General features: G+C 36.5%; 1 protein-coding gene across 2 annotated transcripts in view; it reads right to left on the bottom strand.

The window, feature by feature from the left end:
• Positions 1–15,137, bottom strand: part of EXOC2 (exocyst complex component 2) — a 277,000-nt gene that overhangs the window by 108,342 nt on the left and 153,521 nt on the right. For both annotated transcript variants that reach the window (XM_047859097.1, XM_047859098.1), the window contains 5 exons: positions 14,641–14,762; positions 13,162–13,223; positions 1,600–1,680; positions 1,082–1,141; positions 342–403 (listed from right to left, as the gene is read on the bottom strand). In XM_047859097.1, coding sequence (XP_047715053.1) covers positions 342–403; positions 1,082–1,141; positions 1,600–1,680; positions 13,162–13,223; positions 14,641–14,762 — 387 coding nt within the window. The remainder of the gene's footprint in view (positions 1–341; positions 404–1,081; positions 1,142–1,599; positions 1,681–13,161; positions 13,224–14,640; positions 14,763–15,137) is intronic.

The raw sequence follows: 15,137 nt of genomic DNA, 5'->3' as shown, positions 1-15,137 counted from the left end.
TTATTATTTATACAACTTGTTCCTTTCAATAATTAGTAAGCTAATAAGGTGTTCAGTTTGCTCAACATGTCTCTAGTAATACTAATTAAGATGAGTTCAGAAGATAAATCATATAAAAAATATAGGTCAAATATATAAAAATATGATTTATTTTTTTATTATTATTTTTTTAATATATGAAATTTATTGCCAAATTGGTTTCCATACAACACCCAGTGCTCATCCCAACATACACAATCTATCTCTTCCATTGCCTTAGGATATAAGATCACATATAAAACATTATTCTGTATTTTTAATCTTCCTAATTACATCAATGAGGTTAGTGTTAGTTTACTTACTGTGTAGTATCTACATCTGCATCAGGCTTAGTGCTCAACTGTTCCAGACAGTATATAAAAATCTAAGTCAAAAATAAGAAGTTTCAGTGGCATGAACTCTTAGATACTGATATATTTGGACATTAAAACTAATTTTATGTAAATAAAAATCAGAAATATATATACTGTGTTATATATGTATGTACGCATGTATATCTCCCAGAAGTGATAGAATATATATCCTATATAACTGTTTATGTATGCTCTGGGTATATATATGACAATGTATATAACATAAGTGATGGTCAATTAAAACCATCTGTGTTTTTCTCTGACTATAAAATCTTGAATATATTTTAGGAAAATATATTTTCCTTCCTCTCATCCACTCAGTCACATGCTCAACTTTATTAATGTCCTGACTAAGCGCTGGTTCCAATCAAAGAATTTCATACTCTAGATACGGTATAAACAACTATCACATCATTGTATTTGTGCTCTAAGAGAAATAAATGTAAAGTACAATGAGAACACAAAAAAAGCAAGTATAATATAAAGGGGTATTGCTAGAATAAGTTGGAATTAACCATACCTTGAACTTTATTTTTGTTACCTTACTTCCTATAAACTATTATGGACTCAGATAAGATGAAAAAATAATACACATTCAATATATGTTATACATGTATTATTAATAGGAGGAAGTTTACTATAATTTGCATTATTTCAGGCTTCAGGGCATCAGTACTTTTACATATTACCTGCATGATATTGATGCTGAGTTGACAAACCTCCTCCTGTGTTTTAGGTTGTTGAAAGACCTATAAGGAAGAATTTTGATGAAAGTTTTTAGATTTAGCTAAGAAAACAAAACTTTTTGTTTGTGAAGTTCCATATAAAAAAATCACTAATGGGAAACTGCTTCCAGTGTGGGTAACCTTACTCCAAAAGGGACAGGTATGAAGAGCTGCCCTACAGGCAGTGTTTTGGCACCTGTGTAAGACACTGGCATGGAGCTGGTTGACAACATCCAAGTCAGTTGTTCTCTCTGTATACAAAGTGCCAACAATTCCAAGTACTCTACCTACAACACTTACATTCACATTTTAACTTCTATCAGCCTATCTGGGAACCAAGAAATCGACATACAAAATCAAATAAAACAAATAAGTATCTGAGGGAAAAGGTCTTTTGTGCTGAAATGACTCATTTACAACTGTGATTCCCAAGGGTTCCTGGGAAAGTCTGAAATAGAAGTTGAATTTAATAGAAAACTTACACTGGCTTCTCCAGGCTTGCACTCTACAACTCCTTTAAGTGACTGCAGAGAATGTATAATGCACTGTTCAAATTGACATGGCTGAAGGAAAAAAATAAAAGTACATTACCTTAAAATTCAAAAACAAGCAATGGTTATTAAGACATTTAACAGAAGCAAATTATGGCCCCAAACTCTCAATTTTACAGATTTATTGAAAGGAAAACAGATGCAAACAACTTGACAAATAATCTCCAACCCATCAAGATTTAGATTTGGCAAGTTTGCACTTAATATTTAAATATGGGTAAATCTTAACTCTAAAGTACATCTAATTCAAATAGAACAGAAATCAGGTATAATTAAAATTCTTCTTAAAAATCCTACTCTTCTAAGAGGGAAATGACTTGATGAAGAACAGATACAGCAAGTTTATATTTTAAACACTACTTTGAAGATATATTCTGAGCTCAATCTTCCAGATCTTTCACATCTCTGGTAGTGTTCAACAAAATTTAATGTTACTAATAATGATTTGTAGAAGGTCCAGGAAATTCAATTCAAAAGTCATTACAGTCATTTTTTATATACATTAAGTCATAAAATAAGTGAAAATATGTCCAACAACTGGCATTCAGATAAATCTGAATGAATTGTAACATCTTAGCTCCTACTGTACTTAAGGTTTCACTTTGTGCTAGGCATACTCTAAGTGATGGGGATATAGGAATAAGATTGAGTTCTCATTAAGTGTATGCTCTAGGATAAGAGTCACAACCAAAAAAGCCACAGTCAACAAAACTGTTACTTTTTACTAAAAAAAAAAAAAAAAATACAGAAATAAGTCAACTACAAACTAGAGTAAGTGCCATGGGAAAAAAAAAAACCAGAACTCAGAAACGATGATGATGGAGGGAATCTGCTCTAACTAAGATGGTCAAAGAAGAGCTCCCTTAGACAGTGAGAACATTTAAGTGGAGACTTGAAGGGCAAGAGGACTCAGCGCCATAAAAGATAAGGGAAGGGAGTGGTGAGCTCAGGGACACAGGGCAATATGTACACAGGCCAGGGAGGGCAGAACCTAAAGGAACTGAGAAACCACAAGAACAGCAGTGCATCACAACCACTAGGCATGAGTTTGGCAGTACAAGATGAGGTTAAGGGTCTGGGTTTCACTCAGACAGAGGGCTGTATAAGACACATAGTTGAGGGGCACCTGGGTGGCTCAGGCGGTTAAGCGTCTGACTTCGGCTCAGGTCATGATCTCGCGGTTCGTGAGTTCAAGCCCCGCGTCGGGCTCTGTGCTGACAGCTCAGAGCCTGGAGCCTGTTTCAGATTCTGTGTCTCCCTCTCTCTCTCTCTGACCCTCCCCCGTTCATACTCTGTCTCTGTCTCAAAAATAAATAAACGTTAAAAAAAAAAATTTTTTTTTAAAAAGGCACATAGTTGAATTAAAAAAAAAAAAAAAACTCTGTGCAAAAATCCGGAGTCAGAACCTCTCCTCACTACATGCTTCAATTTGTTAAAAGAGATTGGGGAAAAAAACTGAACAGAAGAGACAAGTTTATTTTCTTACAAAAAGGAACCCAGATTTAATGAAAGCTAAAATAGTGCCTCAACATAATGTTATTTTAATACTGCACTTTGAAGCCACCAGAGGGCACCATAAAAAAACAAAACAAAACAAAAAACAACTTCTAAGTACAAAAAAAAAAAAAGAATATGGGATAAAATACCAACTGCACAGAACTATTTCAAGAGGTATAATGTTTGTTAAATACCTGACCCAATGCCTCCAACTTACCCACCTCAAAAGGTAGGAAAATCTAAGAATAATGGTGAAAATTAAATCCAAAATTCAACTGTGGGTAATTAAACCTGTTGTTACCTGGATTTTTTGCATTAATATTTGGACTAGATTTTCTTAATTTCTTTTTATATCTACACTAATACAATAAATGGATAACACCAGAGAACTGAATTAGTTTCAGTTAAATTGGGAGTAATGATAGTCTAAACATCTGCTATTTATTTTTTCTAAAGAGAAGCAGTGCTATTTCTGCATACTGTCAGTGAATCATCCAATTTAGCTGACTATAAGAGCTATCACAAATCATTCCAGTTCTTATGAAAGAAAAAAATTCTCAAAATTATCCAAATTGAAAAAAGCAGTACACATTTTCAATATGAAAAGAAAGCAGGATGCTTTCAAAAAAGCTGTTTCAGAGCACTGAAGTGAGGTTCAAATTAAATATACACTACTTCAGGGGTGCCTGGGTGGCTCAGTTGGTTGAGGGTCCGACTCTTGATTTCGACTCAGGGCCTTGGGATTGAGCCCTGAGTGAGGCTTCACGCTGAAAATGTAGCCTGCTTAAGACTCTCACACTCCTCTGAAGGGTCTACCTCCCTCCAGGTGCTGCAGGCCCCTCCCCAGGGGACCACCGAAGAAAAAGCTATCTGAGCATGCCCCTCCCGCCCCTGTGCACCTTGCAGATCCACCCCAGCGAATAAGCCAGATCCCAATGAAGCAGCACCACAAGTCTGGCAGTGTGCAAAGAGCCCAGACAGGGGCCACACCACTCCACAGTGAGTTCTGCCCCTGGGAGAGGGGAAGATAAGGTACACACCAGACTGTGGCCCCAGTGGTGGGCTGGGGACAGACATCAGGTCTGATTGTGGCCCCGCCAACTAACACAAGTTACTCCAGACAACACAGGGGAAGTGCCTTGCAGTTCCACACCACTCCAGGGACTAACCAAAATGACAAAACAGAAGAACTCTCCTCAAAAGAAACTCCTGGAAGTAGCGACAGCTAACGAATCGATCAAAAACGATTTAAGCAATATAAGAGAACAAGAATTTTGAATAATAGTCATAAAATTAATCGCTGGGTTTGAAAAAAGTATACAGGACAGCAGAGAATCTATTGCTACAGAGATCAAGGAACTAAGAAATAGTCATGAGGAGCTAAAAAATGCTATAAATGAGAAGCAAAATAAAATGGACACGACCACAGCTTGGATTGAAGAGGCAGAGGAGAGAATAAGTGAATTAGAAGATAAAATTATGGAAAAACAGGAAGCTGAGAAAAAAAGGGATTAAAAAAATCCAGGAGTTTGAGGGGAGAATTAGAGAACTAAGTGATGCAATCAAATGCAACAATATCCATATAATACGAATTCCAGAAGAGGAAGAAAGAGAGAAAGGGGCTGAAGGTGTATTTGAACAAATCATAGCTGAGAACATCCCTGATCTGGGGAAGGAAAAAGCACTGAAATCCAAGAGGCACAGAGAACTCCCTTCAGACGTAACTTGAATTGATCTTCTGCACGACATATCATAGTGAAACTGACAAAATACAATAAAGAGAAAATTCTCAAAGCAGCTAGGCATAAACATGCTCTAACTTACAAAGGGAGACCCATAAGACCAGTGGCAGACCTATCTACTGAAACTTGGCAGGCCAGAAAGGAATGGCAGGAAATCTTCAATGTGACGAATAGAAAAAATATGCAGCCGAGAATCCTTTATCCAGCAAGTCTGTCATTCAGAACAGGAGGAGAGATAAAAATCTTCCCAAACACACAAAAACTGAAGGAATTCATCACCCCCAATTCATAGCCCTACAAGAGATCCTAAGGGGGATTCTGTGAGTTAAATGTTGCAAGGACCTCAAAGTACCAGAGACAACACTACAAGCATGAAACCTACAGACATCACAATGATTCTAAACCCATTGCTTTCAATAATAACACTGAATGTAAGTGGACTAAATGCTCCAAACAAAAGACACAGGGTATCAGCATGGGTAAAAAAAACAAGACCCATCTATTTGCTGTCTACAAGAGACTCATTTTAGACCTGAGGACACCTTCAGATTGAAACTGAGGGGATGGAGAACTATCTATCCACCATGCTACTGGAAGTCAAAAGAAAGCTGGAGTAGCCATACTTCTATCAGACAAACTAGACTTTAAATTGAAGGCTGTACCAAGAGATGAAAAAGGAGATTATATAATAATTACAGGGTCTATCCATCAGGAAGAGCTAACAATTATAAATGTCTATGCACTGAATATGGGAGCCTTCAAATATATAAAACAATTACTCACAAACATAAGCAACCTTATTGATAAGAATGTGGTAATTGCAGGGGACTTTAACACCCTACTTACAGAAATGGATAGATCATCTAGACACACAGTCAATAAAGAAACAAGGGCCCTGAAGGATACATCGGATCAGATGGACTTGACAGATATATTTAGAACTCTGCATCCCAAAGCAACAGAATATACTTTCTTCCCAGGTGCACATGGAAAATTCTCCAAGACAGATCACATACTGGGTCACAAAACAGCCTTTCATAAGTATAAAAGAATTGAGATCATACCATGCACACTTTCAGACCACAATGCTATGAAATTTTAAATCAACCACAGTAAAAAGTCTGGAAAACCTCCAAAAGCATGGAGGTTAAAGAACACCCTACTAAAGAATGAATGGGTCAACCAGGCAATTAGAGAAGAAATTAAAACATATATGGAAACAAATGAAGATGAAAATACAACAATCCAAATGCTTCAGGATGCAGCGAAGGCAGTCCTGAGAGGAAAATACATTGCAATCCAGGCCTATCTCAAGAAACAAGAAAAATCCCAAATACAAAATCTAACAGCACACCTAAAGGAACTAGAAGCAGAACAGCAAAGGCAGCCTAAACCCAGCAGAAGAAGAGAAATAATAAAGATCAGAGCAGAAATAAACAATATAGAATCTAAAAAAACTGTAGAGAAGATCAACGAAACCAAGAGTTGGTTTTTTGAAAAAATAAACAAAATTGATAAACCTCTAGCCAGGCTTCTCAAAAAGAAAAGGGAGATGACCCAAATAGATAAAATCATGAATGAAAATGGAATTATTACAACCAATCACTCAGAAATACAAGCAATTATCAGGGAATACTATGAAAAATTATATGCCAACAAACTGGACAACCTGGAAGAAATGGAAAAATTCCTAAACACCTACACACTTCCAAATCTCAAACAGGAAGAAATAGAAAGCTTGAACAGACCCATGACCAGCGAAGAAATTGAATCAGTTATCAAAAATCTCCCAACAAATAAGAGTCCAGGACGGATGGCTCCCTGGGGAATTCTACCAGATATCTAAAGCAGAGATAATACCTATCCTTCTGAACCTATTCCAGAAAACAGAAAGGGAAGGAAAACTTCCAGACTCATTCTATGAAGCCAGCATTACTTTGATCCATAAACCAGACAGAGACCCAGCAAAAAAAGAGAACTACAGGCCAATATCCCTGATGAAGATGGATGCAAAAATTCTCAATAAGATACTAGCAAATCGAATTCAACAGCATATACAAAGAATTATTCACCATGATCAAGTGGGATTCATTCCTGGGCTGCAGGGCTGGTTCAACATTCGTAAATCAATCAATGTGATACATCACATTAATAAAAGAAAAAAAAACCCACATGATCCTGTCTATCAATGCAGAAAAAGCATTTGACAAAATTCAGCATCCTTTCTTAATAAAAACCCCCGAGAAAGTTGGGATAGAAGGAACATACTTATAATATACTAAAAACCATTTGTGAAAAGCCCACAGCTAATATCATCCTCAACGGGGAAAAACTGAGAGCTTTCTCCCTGAGATCAGGAACAGGAGTGGACAGGGATGTCCACTCTCACCGCTGTTGTTTAACATAGTGTTGGAAGTACTAGCATCAGCAATCAGACAACAAAAGGAAATCAAAGGCATCAAAATTGGCAAAGATGAAGTTAAGCTTTCACTTTTTGCAGATGACATGACACTATACATGGAAAATCCGATAGACTCCACCAAAAGTCTGCTAGAACTGATACAGGAATTCAGCAAAGTCGCAGGATACAAAATCAACGTTCACAAATCAGTTGCATTCTTATACACTACTAATGAAGCAACAGAAAGACAAAGAAAGAAACTGATCCCATTCACAATTGCACCAAGAAGCATAAAATACCTAGGAATAAACCTAACCAAAGATGTAAAAGATCTGTATGTTGAAAACTATAGGAAGCTTATGAAGGAAACTGAAGAAGATACAATGAAATGGAAAAACATTCCATGTTCATGCATTGGAAGAATAAATATTGTTAAAATGTCGATACTACCCAAAGCTATCTACACATTCAATGCAATCCCAATCAAAATTGCACCAGCATTCTTCTCGAAGCAAGGACAAGCAATCGTAAAATTTGTATGGAACCACAAAAGGCCCCGAATAGCCAAAGTAATATTGAAGAAGAAGACCAAAGTGGGAGGCATCACAATCCCAGACTTTAGCCTCTACTACAAAGCTGTCATCATCAAGACAGCATGGTATTGGCACAAAAACAGACACATAGACCAATGAAATAGAATAGAAACCCCAGAACTAGACCCACAAAAGTATGGACAACTAATCTTTGACAAAGCAGGAAAGAATATCCAATGGAAAAAAGACAGTCTCTTTAACAAATGGTGCTGGGAGAACTGGACAGCAACATGCAGAAGGTTGAAACTAGACCACTTTCTCACACCATTCACAAAAATAAACTCCAAATGGATAAAGGACCTGAATGTGAGATAGGAAACCATCAAAACCCTAGAGGAGAAAGCAGGGAAAAACCTCTCTGACCTCAGCTGCAGCAATTTCTTACTTGACACATCCCCAAAGGCAACGGAATTAAAAGCAAAAATGAATTACTGGGACGTCATGAAGATAAAAAGCTTCTGCACAGCAAGGGAAACAACCAACAAAACTAAAAGGTAACCAACGGAATGAGAAAAGATATTTGCAAATGACATATTGGACAAAGGGCTAGTATCCAAAACCTATAAAGAGCTCACCAACTCCACACCCAAAAAACAAAGAATCCAGTGAAGAAATGGGCAGAAAACATGAAGAGACACTTCTCTAAAGAAGACATCCAGATGACCAACAGACACATGAAAAGATGCTCAACATTGCTCCTCATCAGGGAAATACAAATCAAAACCACACTCAGATATCACCTCACACCAAAATGAACAAACAGGAGACTAGAGATGCTGGCGAGGATGTGGAGAAATGGGAAGCCTCTTGCACTGTTGGTGGGAATGCAAACTGGTGCAGCCACTCTGGAAAACAGTGTGGAGGTTCCTCAAAAAATTAAAAATAGACCTACCCTATGACCCAGCAGTATCACTGCTAGGAATTTACCCAAGGGATATAGGAGTACTGATGCATAGGGGCACTTGTACCCCAATGTTCACAGCAGCACTCTCAACAATAGTCAAATTATGGAAAGAGCCTAAATGTCCATCAACTGATGAATGGATAAAGAAACTGTGGTTTATATACACAATGGAATACTACGTGGCAATGAGAAAGAATGAAATATGGCCTTTTGTAGCAACATGGATGGAACTGGAAAGTGTTATGCTAAGTGAAGTAAGTCATACAGAGAAGGACAGATTCCATATGTTTTCACGCCTATGTGGATCCTGAGAAACTTAACAGAAGACCATGGGGGAGGGGAAGGAAAAAGAAAAAAAAAAAAAAAAAGGTTAGAGAGGGAGCCAAACCATAAGAGACTCTTAGAAACTGAGAACAAACTGAGGGTTGATGGGGGGTGGGGGGTGGGTGATGGGTATTTAGGAGGGCACCTGTTGGGATGAGCACTGGGTGTTGTATGGAAACCAATTTGACAATAAATTTCATATTAAAAAAAAAAAAGATGCTCAGTCTCTCTCCAACACTCCTCATTCATGTTCTCTCTCTTAAAAAGCAAACATAGGAGAAACCTAAACCTTATTAAACAAATAAATAATAAACAAACTTCAGCTGAAATAAGTCATAGTGAGGCAAAGTGTAATGTTCATTTCATTTCTTTTTTTTTAATATGTGTTTATTTTTGAGAGAGAGACAGAGTGTGAGCAGGGGAGGGGAAGAGAGAGAGGGAGGCAGAGTCCAAAACAGGCTCTAGGCTCTGAGCTGTCAGCACAGAGCCCGACATGGGGCTCGAACCCATGAACCGTGAGATCATGACCTGAGCTGAAGTAGGTAGCTTAACTGACTGAGCCACGCAGGCGCCCCTCTTTTTTTCTGTTTTGTTTTGTTTAATGTTTATTTATTTTCTTCAGAGAAAGTGCTACCGGCATGAAGCCCGATGCAGGGCTCGATCTCACAAACCATGAGATCATGACCTGAGCCAAAACAAGAGTTGGGTACTTAAATGACTGAACCACCCAGGTGCCCCTAAGTTACATATTTTTTTACCTACATCTGGCTAGACGATATAATGGCTGACATCAGAAGGGTAACTTTCTCTGGGTCATTCATCCACAAAGTTTAGTCTTCTAGCTTGTATGTGTGACAAACATGAAATTAGTTATTGTATGGTTCCAGTTTCTTACTATTATAGTCAAACTTTAAGTGGACTACAAACAAGTTTCTATGGTAAACATTTCAAAGTGTTTTAAAGAGGTTTATCTATTATAATCAAACAACCAAAGTTAGATGTGGCAGCTACCAGATAAGCACTAACTGGGAGAGGGAGAAAGTGGCTTCTTTAAGACTGCATGGCTAATGGGGTGCCGGGCTAGGTCAGTCAGAAGATCATGTGACCCTCAATCTCAGGGTCATGAGTTTCAGTCCCACATTGGGTGCAACGATTAAATAAATAAACTTAAAAAAAAAGAAGAAAAAAGATTGCATGGCTGTTATGTGACAGAACTATGGACTGAACCAGATTATGATTCCAAATCCAGGGCAGCACATTTTCCTCCATATCAGCACTGTTCAAAAGAAGTATAATGTGAGCCACAAACATAAGTCATATATATAATTTAAGAGTTTCCAGTAAACACATTAAGAATATTAAAAGAAAAATTGATTTTATTTTATTATTTTTTTTTTTAAATTTTTTTTTTTCAACGTTTATTTATTTTTTTGGGACAGAGAGAGACAGAGCATGAACGGGGGAGGGGCAGAGAGAGAAGGAGACACAGAATCGGAAGCAGGCTCCAGGCTCTGAGCCATCAGCCCAGAGCCTGACGCGGGGCTCGAACTCACGGACCGCAAGATCGTGACCTGGCTGAAGTCGGACGCTTAACCAACTGCGCCACCCAGGCGCCCCAAGAAAAATTGATTTTAATAGAATTCAGGTTATGCAATATACCAAAATATTATATCATCATGTAATCAATAAAAAGTTGAGATATTTCACATTCTTTCTTTGTACTGAGTCTTATACAAACCATGTCTATAATGACTGCTATATTGGATATTGGACCATGCAGGTCTACTCTACGTCTCCTTTCTCTAAATATTTAGTATGACAGAATTAGCTATAGGATAGTTTGTATACAAGCACTAATAATTATGAAAAGTAGAATAAACCAAATAAAAGTAGTTTTTATTAAAAATAAATCCTTTAAAATATAATTGTATTTATTAAAACTAAATTTCCCTCATTTCAAACATGATTTAATTTACAAAAATTTGTAAGTAAGCACTGATGTTCTAAACCACATTGTTATATAAAGGTATATTTTAGTGTACTTATGAGGGATAGGAGGAAAGAATTTCAACTTGTCAAAAATGTCCCACCTCCCAAAGTAAGACTGTCAATAGGAAGTATACAATTATTTCAAAAAGTACAGCAATTTGAAGAACTGAAGAAATATTACATGAGATCATTCTGTCTCAACAACTTCACTCACCGTGATTTTGTAAATTTGGGCAAGTCAAAACCATTTTATTCTAATTTCCTCACCTACTAAACAGGCAGAAACCTGACTGCCTCCTTCAGATTTATTTTCTCCATTTTTCTTACTAAGGTAAAACAGAAATTGTTGGGATTAGCAATGTGCTCCGCTAAGAAACAAAAAAAACAAAAAAAAACAAACAAAAAAACCCTGCATTTTTCCAGCCTCCACAGTAGACAGGGATGGGCATGTGAATCAATTCTAGCCAATTAGATGTGGGAAGAACTGTCAGCTATGGCTCCTGAAAAAGTGCTGGACTTTTCTCATGACAGAAATAAGGCCATGGTGGTTGGAAAGGCAATAGCATTCCTTCGATCATGAGGCCATTGTGAGACAAAAGCCACAATAAAGATAACAAAGAAGAAAGTCAGAAGGAGCCTTGTGTACTGATTGCATGATTAAGCTGCCACACCAGTCCTAATTTCTTTAATATTAGAAGAAAAGGAAATGCCCATCTCCTTTAAAGACCCTGGATGTTTTAGCAGCTGAATGTCAATTTAACTGACACACCCACCTACAGGATCATTGTGGGAATCCATGAAACAGATGTGAAAACATGATAAATCATGAAAACTATTTTCAAAAGTATTTTGATAATCTATAAGTCCCATCTAAACAGATGATGACTCTAAAATGAATAGACCATGTTTATAATTGCCTGCCTGACCCATGTATATATCTGGAGAGGTTAGTTATTGTTGGTTTGTTTTATTTTGGCTTAGGGGTCAGCAACAGAATTTTTTTTTCCCATTCTGCTTTTCTGAAAAATTCAAGTTACTGGGAAACTTAGAATGAAGCACAATCTATTTTATTTTTTTAACTTATTGTCAAGTTAGTTAACATACAGTGTATATACAGTGTGCTCTTGGCTTTGGGAGTAGATTCCCATGATTCATCACTTACCATACAACACCCAGTGCTCATCCCAACAACTGCTCTCCTCAATGTCCATCACCCATTTTCCCCTCTCCCCTGCCAGCCTTGGCACCAACCCTTAGTTTGTTCTCTGTATTTAAGAGTCTCTTATGGTTTTCCTCCCTCCCTGTTTGAACTATTTTTCCCCCTACCTTTCCCCTACGGTCTTCTGTTAAGTTTCTCAAATTCCACATATGAGTGAAAACATATGGTATCTATCTTTCTATGACTCACTTATTTCACTTAGCATAATACCCTCCAGTTCCATCCACATTGTTGTAAATGGCCAGATTTCATTCTTTCTCATTGCCAAGTAGTATTCCATTGTATATATATAAACCACATCTTCTTTATCCATTCATCAATTGATGGACATTTGGGCTTTTCCCATAATTTGGCTATTGTTGACAGTGCTACTCTAAACATTGGAGTGCATGTGCTCCTATGGATCAGCACTCCTGTATCCTTTGGATAAATTCCTAGTAGTGCTATTGATGGGTTGCAGGGTAATTCTATTTTTTTTTGAGAAACCTCCAAACTAGTTTCCAGAGTGGCTGCACCAGTTTGCATTCCCACCAACAGCTGAAGCACAATCTATTTTAAAATGTAATGCAAATAAAATATAGTGACACATGATGAAGAAAGAGCACGCTAAAAAAAATCCACTGCTTTTATTAATTTTTAAATATTTGTAGTGTTAAGCAAAAATGAGTCTAAAAAAGAAAACTTTAAGAAGTTTATTTTTCTGTTTCCAGAGATGATTTAGAATTACAATGCAAAGAACATATGCTCCCTATTAATAAAATTAGTCATTTATTTTGAATATTATATACATTAATCATTAATCATTGAAAAGTATTTAAACTTACAAGAGAAGTCAGTCCTTCATTATCGACAATCCAGTCTTCCTTTTCAGCTAATCTCTTTATTTCTGCAGGGAAAATAAGCACACAGTACTTTTTATTTTAATTTCTCATTGAACTTTATATAAATAAAAATCTATAAAGGTCATGGTTTTTCATTATTTTATATAGATTTGTTAAACAAAATGGAAGTAGGTAATAGGCATAAGACATATTTCTAGTAGACTCAAGTTTTTAAATGTGTATTGTTTTTCTGGAAATTTTTAATAAAACATTAACGTAAATAAATTTAGCCCCAATTGTAGACTGCTAGGCTAGGCTTAATGACAACTTTTGACAATGGTTTATTACTTAAAGAGGACTCTTGATAATATTCAGTATGTACAAAATAAGCTACAAAATGTTTTTTCCCAAAATATCTGATGAAAAATTTATATTGTTTTAATCCTATATACTTCTGATGACTGGCACTATGATTCTCACTTGGCTAAAGGAATCCTACCTGTCCAAACCTTTAGCATTTCATGCTGTCTCAGGTCCTTGTGGGGAACAAGTAAATGAATTCAGAGGATACTGCTGTTTCTCACCTGGATTCTACTCCTTTTCTGTTGACACAGTATATTTAGTCACCAATTCTTAGAGATGTGACCTTCTTACTCAAAAGTCTTGGTGACAGATAGTTATGGCATATGTCATTTATAATGATGTTCTTGATTGTTTTCAACGATATTTAATATCCAGAAGGTGGCTTTGTAAAGATAACTTTGTTTTTTATGATTGTGTATACAAAATTTTTCCTGAAAATTCTAAAATGTATAAAGAAAACGAGCATCACCTATAATTTCTACTATGCAGAAAACTATTATTTACCTTTCTTCTGATTTTACATTCGTATTTCTAAATATTTAAAATGCACACACATATTCAAAACTGGGATCATATGTTATATTCATTTTATACTATACTTTTTCTACTTAACATTTGCCATAAGAATGTTCTTATATCCTTATTTTCAAATATATCCACCTTAATTTATGCATGGTCTGGCACCTCAAGTAAATAGATTTGAAAAGATATTCAAAGAAGGAAAAAAATGCCTGGGTGGCTCAGTGGGTTAAGCATCTGACTTCAGCTCAGGTCATGATCTCATGATGGGTTCATGGGTTCAAGCCCTGCATCAGGTTCTGTGCTGACAGCTCAGAACCTGGAGAGGCTGCTTCAGATTCCGTGTCTCTTTCTCTCTCTCTCTCTCTCTCTGCCCCTCCCCATCTCGTGCTTTGTCTCTTGCTTTCTCAAAAATAAATAAACATTAAAAAAAAAAGAAGAAGAAGAAGGAAAAAATTCTATTGAGCAGCTACTGGTGATCTAAAATATTCAAGTTTCCATAAAAGGAATTTTCTCATTTTCAAGGATTAGGAGCTACAAAGAGGTGGGATATTCAGATAATCATTGTCTAGCAAATGTCATCAATTTCTCTTAACATACCTTCCACTGTATGTTGCAATGTGACCATCACACAACGTACTCGGAGATCTAAAATGAGATCCTGGATAGTCTGTAACATGTCATTAGGAATTTCAAGGGCAGTCAACGATTCATAAGTAAGCCTGTAAAAGAGACACAACAAAACAAAAGTGAGCAGAGTGAGATCTCAAAGCAATTCCTGTCATCAGTTTGGCCACTCTATATAATGATGCATTATGGAGGTTATAAGCTACAATATTATATTGAAAGCAAGGGCAAAGTAAGACCATAACAAGAATTTTAATACAACAGTAACACTGAAATAATAAAAAAGATGCACATTCAGTAGGATATTCTCATCAAATGTAAGAAACAGGAAGGTTTAGGAGCTCAGGTGCTCTAGCACTGAGGAATATACTGAAGAAATACTAGAGGCAAAAGGACAGAGTAAAATTCTTTGTTGAACATGTTTTTCTTTTTTTTCAAAAAGGCAAAAAAAAATTTACCCCTTTTTAGAA

Source organism: Prionailurus viverrinus, chromosome B2, assembly GCF_022837055.1.
Source record: "Prionailurus viverrinus isolate Anna chromosome B2, UM_Priviv_1.0, whole genome shotgun sequence".
NCBI classification, from domain to species: Eukaryota; Metazoa; Chordata; class Mammalia; order Carnivora; family Felidae; genus Prionailurus; species Prionailurus viverrinus.
This window is presented reverse-complemented; position numbering and strand designations above follow the sequence as displayed.